The 19,525-nt window shown below is 46.2% G+C and overlaps 2 protein-coding genes across 10 annotated transcripts in view; one reads left to right on the top strand and one right to left on the bottom strand.

Moving 5' to 3' along the window:
• The window catches only part of LOC116948187 (WASH complex subunit 2C-like), a 29,907-nt gene extending 23,371 nt beyond the window's left edge, over window positions 1-6,536 (bottom strand). For 3 of the 6 annotated variants that reach the window (XM_032964637.2, XM_032964641.2, XM_032964638.2), the window contains exons 1-5: window positions 6,078-6,247; window positions 3,775-3,921; window positions 1,862-2,026; window positions 768-833; window positions 47-214 (exon numbers count right to left, since the gene is read on the bottom strand). In XM_032964637.2, coding sequence (XP_032820528.2) covers window positions 47-214; window positions 768-833; window positions 1,862-2,026; window positions 3,775-3,921; window positions 6,078-6,101 — 570 coding nt within the window. In that variant the 5' untranslated portion in view covers window positions 6,102-6,247. Of the gene's footprint in view, window positions 1-46; window positions 215-767; window positions 834-1,861; window positions 2,027-3,774; window positions 3,922-6,077; window positions 6,248-6,285 lie in introns of those variants that run through there. The other 3 variants (XM_032964640.2, XM_032964639.2, XM_076071302.1) reach the window with 3 other exon arrangements.
• Window positions 6,537-7,600: 1,064 nt separating this feature from the next.
• TMEM147 (transmembrane protein 147) lies at window positions 7,601-19,081 on the top strand. 4 transcript variants are annotated; one of them, XM_032964635.2, is made up of 7 exons: window positions 7,601-7,848; window positions 10,331-10,400; window positions 12,756-12,824; window positions 15,140-15,276; window positions 15,647-15,731; window positions 16,271-16,392; window positions 17,805-19,081. In XM_032964635.2, exons 3-7 carry the CDS (start codon window positions 12,756-12,758, stop codon window positions 17,923-17,925), a joined length of 534 nt encoding a protein of 177 aa, XP_032820526.2. In that variant the 5' UTR covers window positions 7,601-7,848; window positions 10,331-10,400; the 3' UTR covers window positions 17,926-19,081. The 4 variants fall into 4 exon arrangements, with proteins under 4 accessions (XP_032820526.2, XP_032820525.2, XP_075927415.1 ...); XM_032964634.2 differs by lacking the exon at window positions 7,601-7,848 and adding an exon at window positions 8,347-8,376; XM_076071300.1 differs by lacking the exon at window positions 7,601-7,848 and adding an exon at window positions 8,383-8,842.
• The last annotated feature ends 444 nt before the right edge of the window (window positions 19,082-19,525 follow it).

Genomic DNA, 19,525 nt, shown 5'->3' with positions numbered 1-19,525 from the left:
AAAACAAAACGAAGCGCAGGAGATTCCGCGACTCTAGGGCACACACCTTGGGCTCCAGGATGGGTTCCACGTGGTAGACGGCCTCGTCCTCCTCGGAGTCCGAGTCCGCGGCTCCGCCCTTGGCGTCAAGCGTCTCAAAGGCGCCGTCCAGCACGTGCAAGCCCAGCTGCACGGCCTGCCGGATCCGCGGGATCAGCTCTGCCTCGCGCTTTGCCTGCAGTGCGGGCAGAGCAACAGACGAGGCCCCGTCACTGCCGCCGACCGTGACAAAGAGCTTCGGAAACATCTGCACATTTGCACAGTTGGCAGCGGTCCAAAGGCGGCGGTGAGGCAGGGAAGGGGCTGGCTGCGTAGGCCACCTTCTTTAAGCTATTTGGAAAAATTTCTGCTGGAGGCAGAATATCATTTTACGAATGGATTTTCTAACGCTTTCCAACATACATTTACCCTCAGCAGTATTTAGTTAGCAATAATAATGGTATGTTCCAAATGGCACAACAAGACAATGTCACACTGTAGGCAATTCTCTGCAGGGTACCATGTAGTGCCGATACCTACGGGGGAGGAATACCAAGGAGGCATATATGCATGGAGGGATCCAGAGAATCGATTTAGATTTGATACGCTTGTTTCAAATAGATCATCTATAACCAACTCACACATAATGTGCCCGATCTCTCTTGAGATCTCAGAAGTTTATCAGGATGCAGCCAGGATAGTGCTCGGATGGGTGACCACCATGTACACCATGATGTCTGGAAACCCACCTGGTCAGGTTTTTCTGCCGGTTCCGTTTTGGTGGGCACCTCCTCAACCTCCTCGTCGTACACCCTCTGTGGACACAAGGGGCAGGACTACGATAGACCTGACATCCTTCTCGCACAAGGAAATGGGCGGAAGGCAGATGGCGCTGTCGGCATTAGCTGCATGTGCGTTAATTTTAGTCAGCACTTTTTCATGTTTCAGTCACAGTCTTTAGCCTAATCGATGGCAAACTATTGAATTTTATTTACGTCTTAGTCTCTACATTTAATATAGATATTTTCTCAGTCCAGTCGACAAATTAGGCAACTATTATATGTTGGTGTCACGGGTGCACCTTCAAAAATACGTGTTTTGGTCTAAATAAGGCAAAAATAAACAGATCAATAAGGACCGGCAGGTCCACGACGATGACAAAACACGTTCGAATAAAATACATATATAAAAGCCCAACCCACAGCAGCTGTGAATGACAAACGGCCACATTGACGTCTGCAAAACTGCGCAGTTGGCAGTAGCCAAGAAGTGGTGGCGGCGGTGGTGGCAGGGAAGGGGCTGCCCGCATAGGTCACCTTCAAGCTACTCTGGAAAATTTCTGCTCGAGGAGGCAGAATATAAATGGAAAATTAAATATATCAAGCATTTGGCATGGATTCTGTAGGGCTTTCAAACATGTGTGTTTATGTATGTTGAACTTTCACACCGTACGTAGCCAACCGTGCTAATCGGAGGTGTGTTTTTTCTCAGGAGCATTTAATTAGAGATAATACATTCCAGGCAGCACAGTGAGATGACGTTACACTGTGCTTGAAGTGTGAAGTTGTGAGATGACGTCATACCTACAAAGCCATTGGGAGGGAAGGTGCGCATGATGAGGTCACACGCAATGATGTCAACATTGCTTTGGCTGACATTGTTAAATCTTTTATCCGTTTTTCCCACCAAGTGCTTGAGTAAGTCTCTAAAAGCCACAAAACGTTTTCTAAAGTTATATTAATACATGACCATCTTTATGAGTTATCGTGACCCCAGTCATTTACACTTTCCAGCCTTCATTGGAAAGCATCGGAGAAACATGATGGTTGCGGTAGCAGCTCACGTTTTCGATGAACTGTGTGTGCGCGAGCGACAGGAAGTCATTGAAGGTGTTGCGTAGACGGCAGTCAGTGCCACGAGCCTGCCCCAAGAGCCGCTCCATCTCACGCTCCATCTCGTGCGTCCGCGCGATCAGCTGCTGTGAGAACTCCTGCATGTACAGCAGCAGCTGTGGCACAAACACACACACACACAGACAAAGAGTGGTTGGATAAACAATTAATACAATGACAAGGACATGCGCTCATCTTCTACACAAGTTGGAAGATATAAAAACAATGCAGTAACATTGCAAACCGCTGCCCATCAACACCAATTAGCAGCAGCATCAAACCAATCCGCCAGCTTACAACCAACAGCGTTGAATGGCAAAATAACCTAGACATTGATTTATTACAACTCTTGTTGCCACTCCAAAAATCAATTGCTTATCTCTGCAACATGTGAAAGGACGAGGATACATGTGCTGTGCCGCATGTCTAGAAATGTTGAGGTTACTACGTCCGCCGCGGTGTAATTGTAAGCACACTTAACTTGCAACCCAGAGGTTGCCAGTTTGATCTCAAGACACAGCAGTTGAAGTAAAAAAGAAACATCTCATATAGGACCCTACCATCTAACCTCCCGGTTTCAACCTTCAACGCTGCCAATTGTCGACCATTAACCGAACCAGGACCGGGCATGGCCGATGAGGCCACCTGAAGCACAAATGGTGGGTCAAAGATTCGGCCGCCTGCGAGTGCCGCCACGAATTCGAAACCACCGACCACATCGTAAACACTCTGCCGCTGCTTTAAAGGAGCAATGGAAGAGATCCACTCTGCTTCTGAACAGACAATTAAGTGGATAAAAAAAATCTCAAATTACATCTTTAATCTGCTACTGTTAATCCATACGAAAGAAGAAGTTGAAACAAGTTTCTTCAATCCACCCTGCATCTGTCCACCCAGCAGTATAAATTGGTACACAACAGTTAGTCGACCAGCAGGTTGCGTCAGCTTGGGTAAAGTGTGAGTACTATGACCTTTTCCAACATATCTGGCAATTGTGGAAGAGTAGACCAAATACCCCAATGCAGTGGCATGAGTAAGAAATTTCAAGGCTGCACTTTTACCCTCACCACCGATTCGAGTCCCCTGAGTGACTTTACCGAAAGAACCAAAGAAGAAGATAACCATGTATATAAACCACATTGACCAGCATTGTGAAATAAAGCCACATCTATCAACTTAGATTTTTTTTTTCAAACAGGATGGCAGCAGATTGAACTATGAGATCAGCTTGTGTACAGGAGCTAGATGTATTAATACTTTCAGCATCTTAATAGATGGTGACAGCTTAGGGGGAAGCCTTCATCCAGAAGTAGATTAAGCTTGGATGATGAGTAAAGATTAGGTGGATGATACATCGATCAATCAGCCAAATCACCCTGAATGAACCCTCCCTGATATCTTCTGGTACTGGAAACTAAGCAAAGTTGAGCTAGGAAATTCCTGTAGGAATCGTATTCAGTTCCTATGACTCTGTTCAAAACTATGACTGTGGGAGTTGACTATTCCTATGGGAAAAAAAGCAGCATTCAAATGCACTAACGATGAATAGTACACAGAATTTACTCAAAACCGTAGGGAAATGTGGGCAAGATGAGAGCCAAGTAGAATCGCATTATTTGATGCCTCTGCAATACGTTTCGGGTTTATATCGGAAAATGGTATCAGGGTCGACAATCGGTATTCCCATTTGGAACTCGTATCATCATACAGGTCCACAACCTACTTATTTTACAGCACTCCACAGCTGCCGCTGGTGGGCTCGATTGTGTACTACTTGGACATCTGTGGGAAAAAAAAAAGAGCTTTCAAGCTCATTGGATTCTGCCAGAATAAATAAAGATCCCGATTCTGATTCTGTACTTACGCTGGCATCGCTGGCGAGGGACCAGCTGTTGCTCCCGCCGCGCATCTCGGCCAGGGTCCACGGTCGCTCCCACACCGGCACGACGCCGTCCGCCACACCAGGGGCTGCCGCCATCATCTCGCTCGGCCCTGGGCCCGGCCCGTTCATCTGTAATGATATAAAAGGCAAAGTTGCTGTTCAAAATGTTTAGCGTACTTCCCGACATGCAACAAACTTGAAATTTGCCATGTGGGTACTTTCCAGACTGTACACAATGCAAAAATTATGAAAATACACTTTTTTTTTTGGGGGGGGGGGGGGAGCTCAATAATGCATATATTTTTTGCATGGCAAGTGAGCTGTGACGTCAAATCTGTCACATGACCCTCGCATGTGGAAGTGTAATGCATTGTAGTGTAGTGGTTAGCGTTGTCTGTGTGTGTGTGGAAGCGTAACGCATTGTAGTGCAGCGGTTAGCGCGTCGCGCTACAAACCCGCCGACCCAAGTTCGATTCCCGCTCACGGCCACCACCGGTGACGATTATTTCAACCGCTCCTGGGCCTCCCCTAGGTCGACTCAGCCTCAAACGAGTAACTGCTGTGGTGTGTGAACATCGCCACTGGGGAGACAAAGGCGGCCGCGCGTGGTGGTTCCAAGTCCCGGGTGAAGCCGGGTAGTACAGCTATTATGAAATGAAGGCAAAACAAAGCGGTGAATAATGAGTTCCTCAGCGGGCTTTGCCTGGTAGGATGGATTTCGTGTAAACTCGTATGTTATTGGGTGATTTGTTTGCGTTGCCTGTACTTTGCGCTACTACTAGCGTGTTTTTGCATTTGTTGTTGTAACGTTCTTATCCGCCCCTACTGGAAATATATGAAAAAGAGCTTTATAGCTCATCGGATTCTTCAAGTATAAATATTCTGATTCTGCGTTCAACCCACTCAGACGTCTTCCCTGATGCACAAAACATCTCCTACATGAATGGGAAATTAAAGACACGCCACAGAAGAGCGATTGCGATCATGCAACCCAAGCTATGGACCACAAAGTAAACCACCAGTCGTCTTCCTAGCATGTTGACGTGAGCAGGCATAGTATCGCGATATCGTAGACAAGGCGAAGGATCGGCCAGGGCAGTGGTTCGCCCACTTCGTTATGAACCCGAGTTAAATGCCCGGGACAGGGATAAGATCAGTCGAATTGGTCCCGGGAACTCATCTCAATCTCCTTCACCAACCTGCACTTTGATCATCACGAAGTTATGGTCAAACAATAGGGGCGTGAAGAAGCCATAATACAACGGTGGATTGACAAAAGCAACTGCGATTCGAATTTTGAAATCATTAAACCGCCGAGTTTATGAATAACCTTAACTCTCAAAAAATAGGAATAGGTTCTACCCTTTCCGGCAATAAAACAGGTGTTAGGATTTTGATTTAAAGCTTTCGTGACTGCAGGGATTCATATTCTTGGTTCTTTCGGTAAAGTCACGTAGAAGGGAAACAAAAAAAATATCAAAAATAAAATTTTATTGTTTTATATTTTTCTTATTTTATTGTTTCCCTTCTACGTGACTTTACCCAAAGAACCAAGAATATAGGTGTTAAGATATTCAGACACCAAATAGAAACCTTTTGCAAGGAAATAAGGAATCATGTCTTCATTAACCACACGTACTAGTGGTGGTGAACATGCAAACAAAAATAGACTCTGATAATATATGCACTGTCCTTGAAGCTGATTGGTCTACACCAGCGATTTGGTGTTTGAACATCTTAACAGCTGTTGTATTGCCAAAGAGGGGAAAAAAATATCCCTGTTTATTCATACTTTGATACTGGCAAAGCCGTAACTTTCCGTGGGCAATGCGAGAGACGGCGAGAACGACTCTCGCGAAATGTAACAAGAGATCGCCCCGCTTGGCCAGTGCGGTGTCGGACTCTTGCGATACTATATATGTGTACCGCTGTTGCTCAATAGCCATCATTATCAGCAGTTCAGTTCAGTTTATTTTGGTATAGCCCTGTGAGCCATTCGGCTCTTGAATCGGGTGCAACCACAACAAACAAAAAACATGAACAAGAAAAACATCTTAAAGTGACTATGTGACTGTGCAAAACAGAAAATCCATGAAACAAAAACAGCAAAAATATTCCTGAAAAAAGCACCGTACACCACCAACGCTGTGTGCAAAAAAATCCCAGTGGGATGCAAGTCAAACAACAACAACCACCACAAAAACAACATCGGGGCAACGTTTAATTCACTGCTGGACCAAAGCCGTCGCCATATCTCAAGAGGCGTGCGCGATGCGAGCTCTCACCACCTTTCCTGCACTGCTCATCATCAACAAGCCGATGTCATCCCATCTCGATAGGAGAAGCGGCAGCGAATCTCCACGCCGAATGCGTGCGAAACACGAAAGGTGAAGTCTGCAACAACCAGGAAACTAGGGGAGGGTAGTGGCGGTGGGTGGTGGGTGGGGGAGTTCCCCACTCAACTCTACCAGCCCCACCAACTGTGCCACTCACCGCTCCACACCTTTGTCGTTGTTGGCCCGGGGTAGGAAGTCAAAGGGAGACAAAGGCGGCAGGGAAGAGAGGAGGGGTAGGCGTGAGCTCGCCTACTCGCCGCGGATACCTGGGACGCCAACCCGAACCTTTGACGGTGCCCACCACCTCCACCTCCACCACCTCCGCCGTTCCCCTGCGCGGCCCCCGCAGTCAGATGACTCCTCACGTGCTCTCGGAAATCCGAGCGCGGATTGGTCGGGCTCTCGCGGCGGCCATCTTACTAAGGGATATTAAACTCCCCCCCGCCCAACACGCCCCCCTCCCCAACATGCCCCCCCCAACATGCCCCCCCCCTCACACGCCCCCCGCCCACCACAGCCCTCCCCCCCACGTCCCTCTTCCCTCAACCGCCGTAATCGTATGGAACGAATAGCGCGTGACGTCATCAAGGCGAGTGTAAATGCGCGGGGTGGGCGTTGAGCCGTCACCCTCACCCAACGTGGCTGGGCCCGCGCGTCACATCCAGTGGGCAAACTGGATGGTGGGGGTGGTGGCCGGGGATGGTTGGGGGAGGGGTCAGGGGTGGTGGGGGAGGGGTCAGGGGTGGTGGAGGGGTCAGAGGTGGTGTGGGAGGGGTCGAAGGGGGTGGTGGGGGAGGGGTCAGGGGTGGTGGGGGAGGGGTCAGGGGTGGTGGGGGAGGGGTCAGGGGTGGTGTGGGAGGGGTCGAAGGGGGTGGTGGGGGAGGGGTCAGGGGTGGTGTGGGAGGGGTCGGGGGTGGTGGGTGAGGGAGAGGTGGGGGCTCCCGCGGTCACGTGACCCCCACCCACACCCTGTGCTTAAAAGTCAATATTAATTATAATTAGGTTCCAAATGTATAGAGTTCTATGAAAGTAAAACGACACATGAAGCAACTTCACTGTGAGGTCTCCCGATTAAATAAGAACAATTTCAGTGGGATTTATACTCGAATACGAGTTGACTGTACAGGGTGGTCCAGAGGTCTTGTGACCTGTGATCAATTGACCCCGAACATTTTTTTTCCTTTACACATTCATTTCTGTAAAAAAAAACTATCCTTTATATTTTTTATTAAGTTTTAGAGAGTTAAATGGGGGTCACATAGAGAGCTGTATTATGCAATGAGTTACAATGCCACAATACTGAAGACAGTGAGTAACTACCGCTAAATGTAATACGTAAACGCCTTCTGACGTCATCTGGTCGAGCACCAATTGGGTCAAGGCTCACAAGAAAGTGTGGACCAATCAGATTCAAGGTGTGGACCAATCAGCTTCAAGGACAATGCATCATATATTATCATAGTATGTTTTTTGTTTGCATTTTGACTGCAGGTATTGTGGTTAATGCAGTAAACATGAATCCTCGTAATAAGGTTTCAGTTTTGTTGCCAGAAAAAAGGGGAAGAACCCTATTATTACAACAAACTGTTTAACTATTCAACTTCCTCTTCTTTGGTTCTTTCGGTATGGTCACGTAGAATGAGAATAAAATAATAAAATAACACGATAAAATTATCACGACGTTTCGGCCACAACGCAAGCGGCCGTCTTCAGGTGAAAGGTACAGTCACGAAAGCTTTAAATCGATATTCAACTTCTGTCGAGAAAGATTTGTAAAACGGCTGCAATTAGCATGTTTAGCATATACTGTACATGTGAACCTGATAAGGGGCCGTCCATAAATGACGTCACGCGATTTTTGACCCCCCCCCGTCGTCACACGGCGTCACAAAAAGTCAGCCCCCCCCTCAAATATGACGTCACAAAGCTCTGCCCCTCCCTAAATAAAACATGCTTCAAATCGCTTTAAACTATTGTCATTGTAGTGCGTATTTAATGTGGCGCTGCACTCTGATGTTGTAGGAGAAAACATTAAAAAGTCTATTTAATTAAGTAGAACGTGTTGTCTATATTTATTTAAAGTTGCGCATTTTATGTGACGTCACATTTCTCACCCTCCCCCCCGCCTCGTCACACATCGTCACAAATGTCTCACCCCCCCCCCGCCCCCTAGGTGCGTGGGTTTAAAAAATATTATTTTATATTCAATTTCCGCCGGAAGAACCCCGAGAGTGGGAAGTGCTTCCAGGTCAACTGGCTCCTCCCATCAGCGGCCTTCACCACCACCACCAACCATCATCTTTCATACAATCACTATCACCACCAACCATCATCTTTCATACAATCACCATCAGCACCACCACCAACCATCATCTTTAATACAATCACCATCAGCACCCATCATATTTCATACAATCACCATCAGCACCACCACCAACCATCATCTTTAATACAATCACCACCACCAACATCTTACACACAGCCACCAACATCTTACATACAGCCATCAACTACCTCCACACACACAACTTTAAACCAGCACAGTTCTCAGCACCAACACCCTCCTCAATAGACCGTCTCAGCACCAACGCCATCACTGTCGGTACCCTCACCTCCAGATCAATCAACACCAACACCATGACTTTATTTCATTTCGGAAATTGCTTCGCGTTGTCATACTTCCCCTACCTCATCACGTACAAGTGCACCGGCCTGTGAGTTACTGTGCGTGTGTGTGTACAGGTGTCTTGGTCAATCCACTGCTGGATGAGGGCCTCCGTCACAGTCACCACGCTGCCAACTCCTTATCAGTGCCCTATCTTATTACAAACCAATTCAGACTTTATTGGTCACCCCGTGCCCCTTTATAAATCTCAACGTTCATCCTACAAAGTCACCATCACAAGGGAGAAACACAAACAAATAGGCAAAAAATGTGCCGGTATTGCAACGTCTTTACGCTCCGTATGCACCTGCAAACTCAATTTCCCTGTACAAGAATAAGGGCTAACCCGTATTGGTTGATAGTATGGGGTTGATTTGGCCATACTTCACGTTAGACAGCAGCGGTATGGGTGGAGGCCAGGAGCATAGAGTATAGGACGTGACCACAGCGGCGCCGAGATGGCTAGGAGATGTCAATTCTCTCGTCTGTTATGCAGGAGATCGTGGGTTTGATCCCGGCCCTGACGCCTGCTGCTGCTGTATATTTGGAGTTTGCGTATCTCTCATCATCATCATCACGGTGGCTAGGAGATGTCAACTCTCTCGTCTGTTATGCAGGAGATCGTGGGTTTGATCCCGGCCCTGACGCCTGCTGCTGCTGCTGTATATTTGGAGTTTGCGTACCTCTCATCATCATCACGGTGGCTAGGAGATGTCAACTCTCTCGTCTGTTGTGCAGGAGATCGTGGGTTTGATCCCGGCCCTGACGCCTGCTACTGCTGTATATTTGGAGTTTGCGTACCGTTCATCATCATCATCATCACGGTGGCTAGGAGATGTTAACTCTCTCGCCTGTTATGCAGGAGGTCGTGGGTTTGATCCCGGCCGTGACGCCTGCTGCTGCTGTATATTTGGAGTTTGCGTATATCTCATCATCATCATCATCACGGTGGCTAGGAGATGTTAATTTTCTCGCCTGTTGTGCAGGAGGTCGTGGGTTTGATCCCGGCCCTGACACCTGCTGCTGTATATTTCGGGTTTGCGGCATCTCTGTCCCCGTAGTCGACACCATATTGAATCAGCTGCCATTTCCAGCCGACGAATCCACAGATAAATGCCGGTAATGCATTCGGTCACTCGTCTTATCCGCGAAAATACGCAAACAACTTGGAACAATCCGTCCGAGCTTCACAGAATTTTGTCACGGATCAGCTGGGGCTGACACGGCCGGTTTCATGTGAGGATTATTGAATCAGATAAAAAAAATCCTAATATTTATACTGGAGGAAGCCGATGAGGTATAAAGCTCTTTTTCACAGATGTCCAGTAGACTGCTAAGTAAAGAGGTTTTGGGGCAGGACCCCCATCCATGGTTAGAAGGATGACAGCCGGTGGACGCCTGTGACTGTCGTGGCCTCGTGAAGTGGCAGCGCTGTGCCAGATGAGCCAAACAATTCTCGCTTTCATCAAGTTTGAAGCCTTCATGTCTGCTGTGGCCCTTGGACTAAAATGCCATTGCCTGGTCGTGCCGTTTGCAGAGCCGAGTACAATGCGTTCTGGAGGTGCGTGCAGGCCGGTGCCACCTACCTCTTCGTACAGCTGTGTAAGGTAGGAAGGGAGATTGAGGAGCGTCCTTGAATTAACAAAATATATATATACTTCAGAACCCACAATCTAATTTAAAAGAAAGCAGGCTTTTATTTTTTTATTTAAAGCTTTCGTGACTGCAGTGATTCATATTCTTAGTTCTTTCGGTAAAGTCACGTTGAAGGGAAACAATAAAATAATAAAAAAATATATAAAACAATAAAATTCTCACGTTTCGACTGCAGTCAAAACGTCGTGAGAATGCTATTGTTTTATATATATTTTCTTATTTTATTGTTTCCCTTCAACGTGACTTTACTGAAATAACCAAGAATATGAAAGCAGGCTTTTGTTGATGGTACGCAGATAAAGTAGAAACATGCACTTCATTTTGTGGGGAGATAATGCAATGTGTACTTTTCAAAAGAGGATTGTAAAGTTTTTCCAATAAAGCTGGAATGGGTTATCAAGTTTTTCCAAGACCACCCCCCTCAATTATTTGAGGACAAAAAATAAAAATGATGAAACGTCGGCTTGCCGACAGGTAAAAAAATATATATCTAAAAGTCATCAGAGACAATGCCAGTTTTACCACCACACCTTGACATCGCTTATTTTGCAACTGTTTTACAGTCAACGTGTGGCCTCCGAAGTCTACGCTCACAGTGTCCCGTGACTGTTAAGAGTTTGCCCTTTGGCCGTACCATTAATTCCTGGCCATAGGTAACACTGCTTTGTGCAGTATGGTCAAGCAATTCCCATGACTGTAATGGCATGGGGGAAGCCTCAGTCCATCAGTGGATTGACAAAGGCCAGTGAATTTTACAAACGTGATCATATTTAAGCTCATGGCGTGCACAAAACAGTTAACTGAAAATTAATTATCCGATGAGATTGAGACTCCATATCGTCACAATTCATTGAATTGTAGGCGGTGGGGGTGACTTTTTACATGTCTACATCTAAAGCCTGTTTCTGCTTTTCGCCATCCTACTCACATGCCCCATGCATTTCAGTATTTTACTGATCACATCAGGGGTGCTTTCCTGTCGCATTGACCTTTCACGTTGCTTGTTCGAGTATCCTCTGCACACAATGACACTATATTCTAAGATAGACCAGAAGCCATACCACGCTTTAACGTGGGCAGCAAACCATAGTCACAAATGTATTGTGTAATCTCGTCTATGAGTTCAGGATATGGGTTGGCACGTGTTTGTGAAACTAAGCAGAAGTCGGATGAGGGGTGTCAACTGTGCAACCATTGTGGCCTCTAGCAGAAGGAAGTATGCGATTGTGAAGTATGAAATTGGCTGTCCTAGCCTCCTGATAGCCTCTGCAACAAGCTAGCAAGTATGTGAAGAGAGCCTTAATTGTATTAGAACAGGATTCTTCAACTGGTGATCCATTGGCTTAAAACAGTCTGCCTCAGCAGCAAACAATGCTTTCCCACCTGATGACAGACGCTTGTGTTGTGCCCGAAACGGTCGTGATTTATTTGATACCTATGTGACTTTTCCGAAAGAACCAAAGAGTATGGCTATATGTTGTCTGCGAATATTCTTGAAGTAACCCTTAAAAAGATATAGCTCACCAAGGTATAAAGATTTACTGATCAATGAGATGAAATACATATTATTCCGAGATATATGTCAGAAACCTGCTGACACGTACAGATGCTATGATATCACAACACCATGTGATATAATATAATACATCACGTGACTCACCAGAATATTGTAGTTTTATGATGTGGTCCACTGACATATAGTTGGAAGAAGACTATCTTAGGGGATTTACAAAGAAATATGTGCATAGAACTATGCATATACACAGATAAAAGGACACGTGTTGAGTTGCCTGCTCTAACACCCTTGCACTTAAATTATAACATGCACACACTAAAATATTGTGATTGGTATGTAGTGTACAGCATTTTTTGTTATTGGTATTGGTGAACTTTGTAGTGAGTATTATGGTGATTGATTTTGTAGTTGTAAACAATGTGAGGAAATCACAGACTCATGGACAGAGGCACTTCGTTTTTTCGGCCTCAATCAGTATTCTAATAGTTTCTTTAAAAGTTCTATAACAAATGTACTTATTTTCATATTCTTGGTTCTTTCGGTAAAGTCACGTAGAAGGGAAACAATAAAATAATAAAAATATAAAACAATAAAATTCTCACCACGTTTCGACTGCAACGCAAGCAATCATCATCAGGTGTGAAAACCACAGCGTGATATTTTTTTGTTATTGTTTTATATTTGTATTCTTTTATTGTTTCCCTTCTACGTGACTTTACCGAAAGAACCAAGAATATGAATCCCTGCAGTCACGAAAGCTTTAAATCAAATGTACTTATTTTCATCGCAGATGTTGTTCCTCGCCACCTTCTTCCCAACATTTGATGGGGCAACTGCGGGCGGCTTTGACTTCATTGGGGTAAGTGATTCAGCCCCCAAGTGTTGAATCCTTGAGCACACTGACAGGGGGGCAACGGTAACTGCTCACATCTGAGCGCATATCATTTGTGCTATGGTAGTTCAATTATAATAACAATACAACAATGATAATAATAGGTTTTCCACTTTTTTCTGACTTTATACAGTGAGGGAAAAAAGTATTTGATCCCCTGCTGATTTTGTACGTTTGCCCACTGACAAAGAAATGATCAGTCTATAATTTGAATGGTAAGTTTATTTGCACAGTGAGAGACAGAATAACAACAACAAACTCCAGAAAAACGCATGTCAAAAATGTTATAAATTGATTTGCATTTTAATGAGGGAAATAAGTATGTGACCCCCTCTCAATCAGAAAGATTTCTGGTTCCCAGGTGTCCTTTATACAGGTAACGAGCTGAGATTCGGAGCACACTCTTAAAGAGAATGCTCCTAATCTCATTTGCATTTTAATGAGGGAAATAAGTATGTGACCCCCTCTCAATCAGAAAGATTTCTGGCTCCCAGGTGTCCTTTATACAGGTAACGAGCTTTAAGAATGTGCTCCTAATCTCAGCTTGTTACCTGTATAAAAGACACCTGTCCACAGAAGCAATCAATCAGATTCCAAACTCTCCACCATGGCCAAGACAAAAGAGCTCTCCAAGGATGTCAGGGACAAGATTGTAGACCTACACAAGGCTGGAATGGGCTACAAGGCCATTGCCAAGCAGCTTGGTGAGAAGGTGACAACAGTTGGTGCGATTATTCGCAAATGGAAAAAAACACAAAAGAACTGTCAATCTCCCTCGGTCTGGGGCTCCATGCAAGATCTCACCTCGTGGAGTTGCAATGATCATGAGAACGGTGAGGAATCAGCCCAGAACTACACGGGAGGATGTTATCAATGATCTCAAGGCAGCTGGGACCATAGTGACCAAGAAAACAATTGGTAACACACTACGCCGTGAAGGACTGAAATCCTGCAGCGCCCGCAAGGTCCCCCTGCTCAAGAAAGCACATATACATGCCCGTCTGAAGTTTGCCAATGAACATCTGAATGATTCAGAGGACAACTGGGTGAAAGTGTTGTGGTCAGATGAGACCAAAATGGAGCTCTATGGCATCAACTCACCTCGCCGTGTTTGGAGGAGGAGGAATGCTGCCTATGACCCCAAGAACACCATCGCCACTGTCAAACATGGAGGTGGAAACATTATGCTTTGGAGGTGTTTTTCTGCTAAGGGGACAGGACAACTTCACTGCATCGAAGGGACAATGGACTGGGCCATGCACTGTCAAATCTTGGGTGAGAATCTCCTTCCCTCAGCCAGGGCACTGAAAATGGGTCGTAGATGGATATTCCAGCATGACAATGACCCAAAACACACGGCCAAGGCAACAAAGGAGTGGCTCAAGAAGAAGCACATTAAGGTCCTGGAGTGGCCTAGCCAGTCTCCAGACCTTAATCTCATAGAAAATCTGTGGAGGGAGCTGAAGGTTCGAGTTGCCAAACGTCAGCCTCGAAACCTTAATGACTTGGAGAAGATCTGCAAAGAAGAGTGGGACAAAATCCCTCCTGAGATATGTGCAAACCTGGTGGCCAACTACAAGAAACGTCTGACCTGTGATTGCCAACAAGGGTTTTGCCACCAAGTACTAAGTCATGTTTTGCAGAGGGGTCAAATACTTATAACATTTTTGACATGCGTTTTTCTGGATTTTTTTGTTGTTATTCTGTCTCTCACTGTTGAAATAAACCTACCATTAAAATTATAGACTGATCATTTCTTTGTCAGTGGGCAAACGTACAAAATCAGCAGGGGATCAAATACTTTTTTCCCTCACTGTACTTGAATTAGTAATAAGGGCATTTGGCAGTGCTCCTGAAGTAGTGGGTGGGATTGGCAGAGAGAGTAGACGGGGCCTATTAGCAGTAGGTAGGGCAGATAAAAATGAGCCAGGAGGCCACTCATTGTTTGGGGAGGGTGGTGGCTGAGTGGGCATAGCTGTACAAGTGGGTAGGGCTGATAAGCAGGGGCTACCAGCTCTGCTGAGATTAAAATAATGTAGTTTATTAGCATTAGGACACTTGTTTCAGGAGAGACCTGCATTGAGATGTTTTGGTAATGTGGGAGGAAACTGGAGTTCCCGGAGAAAACCCACCAAGCATATGAGGTGCTTACACTAAAAGTTCTACACATCCATTCAATCCAAAGAGAGACTTGATCCAGCGAGTGCACCACATCTGTCTGTGGAATGCACCCATTTCTGCGCTGCAAACTTGTGGCACCGTGAACGATGCATGTTGCACAGGAGCTCATGAAGGCAACAGTTGACCTGGGTGACCTCCTGGGCCTTCACCTCATCATGGCCAAGAATGCCGGCAAGGGGGAGTACAAGGTGATGGTGGCAGCCATGGGCTGGGCCACTGCGGAACTGATCTCCACCCGGTGAGGGCTTCTTCGACCGAAAATTAGCAGGAGTGTCACGAGCATTTTGATGAGAAAATAACCCAATTATGAGGTTACATCGAAAAATGTATTTGTCATTGTCATCACCTGTCTTGCAACTCCCCACATGTTTGTGCCCTTTCCTTCGAGAGGGGTGGCCTGAATAAACAAAAGCATCGATAATGCAATACATAGGTTTATTAGCTTGTAAAAATGTGTGATCACGTGAATGTAAGCCAATTAAAATTCAAGAAAATTACAGTCATGGTGAACAGTTGGAGGCGGGACTTGTGCATTTGCTGCCAGTGTAGGCTCCGTTTTGTGCCTTGAGAGTGTCCTACTGACCACCGCACTTGCTGTGCTGCGCCAGATTCGTCCCGCTCTGGGTGGGCGCCCGTGGAATGGAATTCGACTGGAAGTACATCCAGATGAGCCTCGACTCCAACATCACCCTCGTGAGTCCACGTTTAATCACCACAGTCACCACCTTCACCATTGCCATCACCTGCAGTGCCGTCACTACCACCGTCACCTTCAATACCATCGCCACTATCGTCATCTTGCATACCATCGATATATATATTAGATTTACAACTGTTTAGGACTACCAGCTTAGATGAGAATCAATCTAGACACGTGGTAATCGTCGATTTAATCCATTAATTGCCAAAAAAGTGCAATAGACTCATTTTATTGTGGTTAATTACTTGCATCCCGAAGGTAGGATGCCCTCCTAAAAGACGGCTGCCAAAGCTGATGTCAGCAATCCCTGCCCGTCACCTCCCATCCAGCGGTCCACAGCTGTATTCGTGTTGCCCGATTAGTTGAGTGGACAGTATCGAACCGTTAAATGGTAGAGCAGTCGATCAATTATTCGGATAAATCAGATAGCTCAGCTATATTGTGTTGTATCTCCGAGCCTTGCCCATAGCGCTTGTCCCTGCACCTCTCCTCACCGACCCGAAATCGATAACCATTGTCGCTGACGCCACAGGCGCACTATGTGGCGGCCGCGGCGTTGGTGTGGATGTGGTCGCGGTACGATCTTCCCCGTGGCCTCACGCCCATCGTCTCCGCGCTGCTCGCGCTCGCCGTCTACCGCAACTTCCTCGTCGAGTGAGCTGCCCCTCTTGTTGTTATCATCGTCGTCGTCGATGTTTCGTCGATGTGTGTCTCGATGCGGGTGTTAGAGAAATATGCCCCATAGAGCCATACAGACTCTTGGGGCAAGTCTCCTCAGTGGCACAAAGATCCGTCTGATAGTCTACACAACACAGGAGACTTGCCCCAGCAGTCTGGCTATATTGTGAATTTTTGTCTTTTTCATTGTGTGTGTGTGTGTGCATTGCTATATTAGAGGATGTGGGTGTAACGATTCACCTCTGTGATTCAGTGAATTATAATGATCCTTTGTGGTGAATCTATTCAAGAATCAAGGCCTTTTTTGCCATCTTATGTCTTGTTTCTTGTTTGTCCTGACTCATTTGTAGCATTTTCGTCGGTTCAATTAGCCCAAGTTGAACATTTAAATATAATGTATTATTACAGTTACGATTGCTTGCATGTGTTGTGAGCTTAATTTTCTTTACACAATAATAATAACATCTCCAAGTGCACTGAGCCTGGCCCAAGCATAGTGAGGATATCACCTCAGCTCAGTGGCAAATGGCAGCTGTTGTTACTGTGTTTTGGGTGTGTTTGTTTGTTTAATTGTGTTAGGTTACATAACGATTATACTCAAGGCTCCTAATCTGTACACAGAACAATGACACCTTTATATCCCCAATGCTGATGTTTACACCCCGAACCACGGAATTGACTGTAAAATAACATGCTTGCTCAGCTTTTTTCCAAAGATGGAGCTTTCTCTGTGCTTTGTGACTTTACAGCCACTCATTTAGGGCTGAATTTCCCTAGGGCAGGCACAAGACTGGTTCAAATATTCTCCACCACCGGGTGGGAGAGATGCAGTTTTAATTTGAAGTGTTTGTCTTCTCTATGATGTCTCCGTTTTTGTGTGTATGTGTGCGGGGGTATCTACACATCGATCACCGTGTATAACAGGGGTGGGCAAATTTTTTGACTCGCGGGCCACAATGGGTTCTAAAATTTCACAGGGGGGCCGGGCCAGGAACAGATGGATGGAGTGTTTGTGTGATCTAATGTAAATGACATGTAAAAATCATTACATGAAAGGATTTGGCCTTTAACAGGTAGCAAAGCATTTATTTGCAAGGCAATTTAACAAATTGCACGAACATGAACAATACAAAAACATGTCGCAACTCCTGGTCAAAGTGCGCCATCTAATGGGGAAATGGGGGCATTACAGGAGAAGGGGAAAATTTAATTTAATAATAATAATATTTGGACAAGTTCGGCGGGCCGGATTAAAAAGCCCAACGGGCCGTACTTTGCCCACGTCTGTTGTATAAAGACGCACGCACATGTGGGCGACGGCGGCAGGCGCAGGCAACTCCCCGTAATAACGCTCGCTCACGCCATCTTTCCCGCCCCCACCTCTGCAGGCTGCTGGTGTGGGCGACGGCGCCCAGCGGCTGGATGACCCTGGCCATAAAGTCGGCGTACACGGGCTCTGTGGGGCTCGCGTCGCTCTCGCTCTTCGTGAGGGTCGCCCACGCCGCGTAGTCGGGAGGCACGCGCGCCGAAAGCCGGCGGCAGCGCGCTTCAGCCGCTTGTTGCAGAGCGTTGCGGTTCGATATCGCGCCGGCCGCCCTGGTTAATACACCCGGCAGTATTAAGCATGTAGTGCGCGCCGTCTGCTTTCACAGGAGTAGACGTTCAAAGATCCCGTGATGTTGTGAAAAAAAAAAGAGAGCAGGCCATGTGTGCCAGCGTCGTAGACAAAATTTGGCAATTTTTTTTTTATCAAGTACTCGCAAATTACCTTAATGGGGAAGCCACGTGGCAACATTGCCCTCTGCTAGCAGGCTAATGTCAATGTGCTGGCCATTGCTGCGTTTAACTTGTCTCTCACAGAGATAACTGCCACTGGGGGGGTCCCCTACCACGGGGCACCTCGAGATGGGAGGAGCGGTATTGATATTAAGTTATGATTATGATTTAACCCGGGTCGCCCTTGCAAAGGCGGCAGTGTTTCACGTGTCTCAATGGATTGATTTAATCTCCTCTTTCATAAACGATATAAATCAAATTATAGTCGCCCTCTTCTTGAGTCGCCCAATGTGCGTAGCCACCTCGGCTCGAGCGGTGGGTGCCAGCTGAGCGTGCGAGACTCAGGCGGAGGGGACAGCGCCAGGGACAATGGATGGCAGCGAGAGGCACATTTCAGCAATTAATAATTTACGAGCAGCTGTATGGACATGCACCAGTTTTGCTTGCCAAATGTTCCACTTACCCTATGTTTTTACAAGATAATTAGTTTTGTGTATAGATTGTCAACAATATACAAATGATGCAATCATCGTGGGCGACATTCATTACTTTAATCATCTTGTTCTTGTGCGCAAGTACATTTGCAGAATGCTGTGCCGTCCTGCAAATAATATTAATAAGGGACAGCTCGACTGCTGAATGAAGGTCTCTCATGCCGCGTCCAGTCACGGGGCTGGTGTGACCACATTTTACCGTGCTGGTCTGTGCCGTTTGATGACGGGGGCGTGGACCCAGGACCGGTTCAGATATTGCTCGCCACTGATGTGTCGCGTGGCGGGGAATTGGAACTGGAATCATTGCGTTCATTGGCACAGTGTGCCAACCGTTGCATAACAGTTCCCTGGTCATGCATATTCCCTGACGACCAAATAAAACCTTGCGATGCTCATCATGTAGACCAATTTCAGTATATTTACACATTTTAATTTGTTGCGTTTTGCTTTGTCAGTCCCAGGTCTCCATAAAAAAAACACACTTCATCAGGTCTCAATGGACTTATTTCTGCACGTAAAGTTAAAATGTCCAGTTGCCTCTTTTTTTTTCAATGAAAGTGTCTGCCAGGCGAGTTTTTAACCACTGTCTCACACCATTAAAGGCTGTGGTGATCCTGGGGTTCATGCTGTTCGAGCCAGGTTATCATTAAAGTAATCTATAGCTCTCGCGATTATCACTTTGATTACTCGACTAATATGATAAATACGAAACACTGTAGTTGGGGAAAAAGTCTCGCCTCTGTTCCCCCGTTGTGCCGCTCGACGGGAGGTGACAGATGGGGTTAGTTGAAATCAATGGGATCATCAGCTGTGCCACGCTGAGTTTCCTGTCTTCAAGG

This window comes from Petromyzon marinus, chromosome 32 (assembly GCF_048934315.1).
Source record: "Petromyzon marinus isolate PM22_M1 ecotype Great Lakes invasive population chromosome 32, UKy_Petmar_22M1.pri1.0, whole genome shotgun sequence".
Taxonomy (NCBI): Eukaryota; Metazoa; Chordata; class Hyperoartia; order Petromyzontiformes; family Petromyzontidae; genus Petromyzon; species Petromyzon marinus.
Note: the sequence above shows the minus strand (reverse complement) of the source record. Positions and strands in the feature narration are given on the sequence as shown.

What these genes read in the sequence shown, in the direction of transcription:
- TMEM147 (XM_076071299.1), top strand. Translation starts at nt 9,650, where the DNA reads ATGCAGGAGGTCGTGGGTTTGATCCCGGCCGTGACGCCTGCTGCTGCT. An exon ending in TCTTCGTACAGCTGTGTAAG is followed by an intron (nt 10,401 to 12,755) that starts GTAGGAAGGGAG and finishes TTTTCATCGCAG; the next exon opens with ATGTTGTTCCTCGCCACCTT. An exon ending in TACCGCAACTTCCTCGTCGA is followed by an intron (nt 16,393 to 17,804) that starts GTGAGCTGCCCC and finishes CCACCTCTGCAG; the next exon opens with GCTGCTGGTGTGGGCGACGG.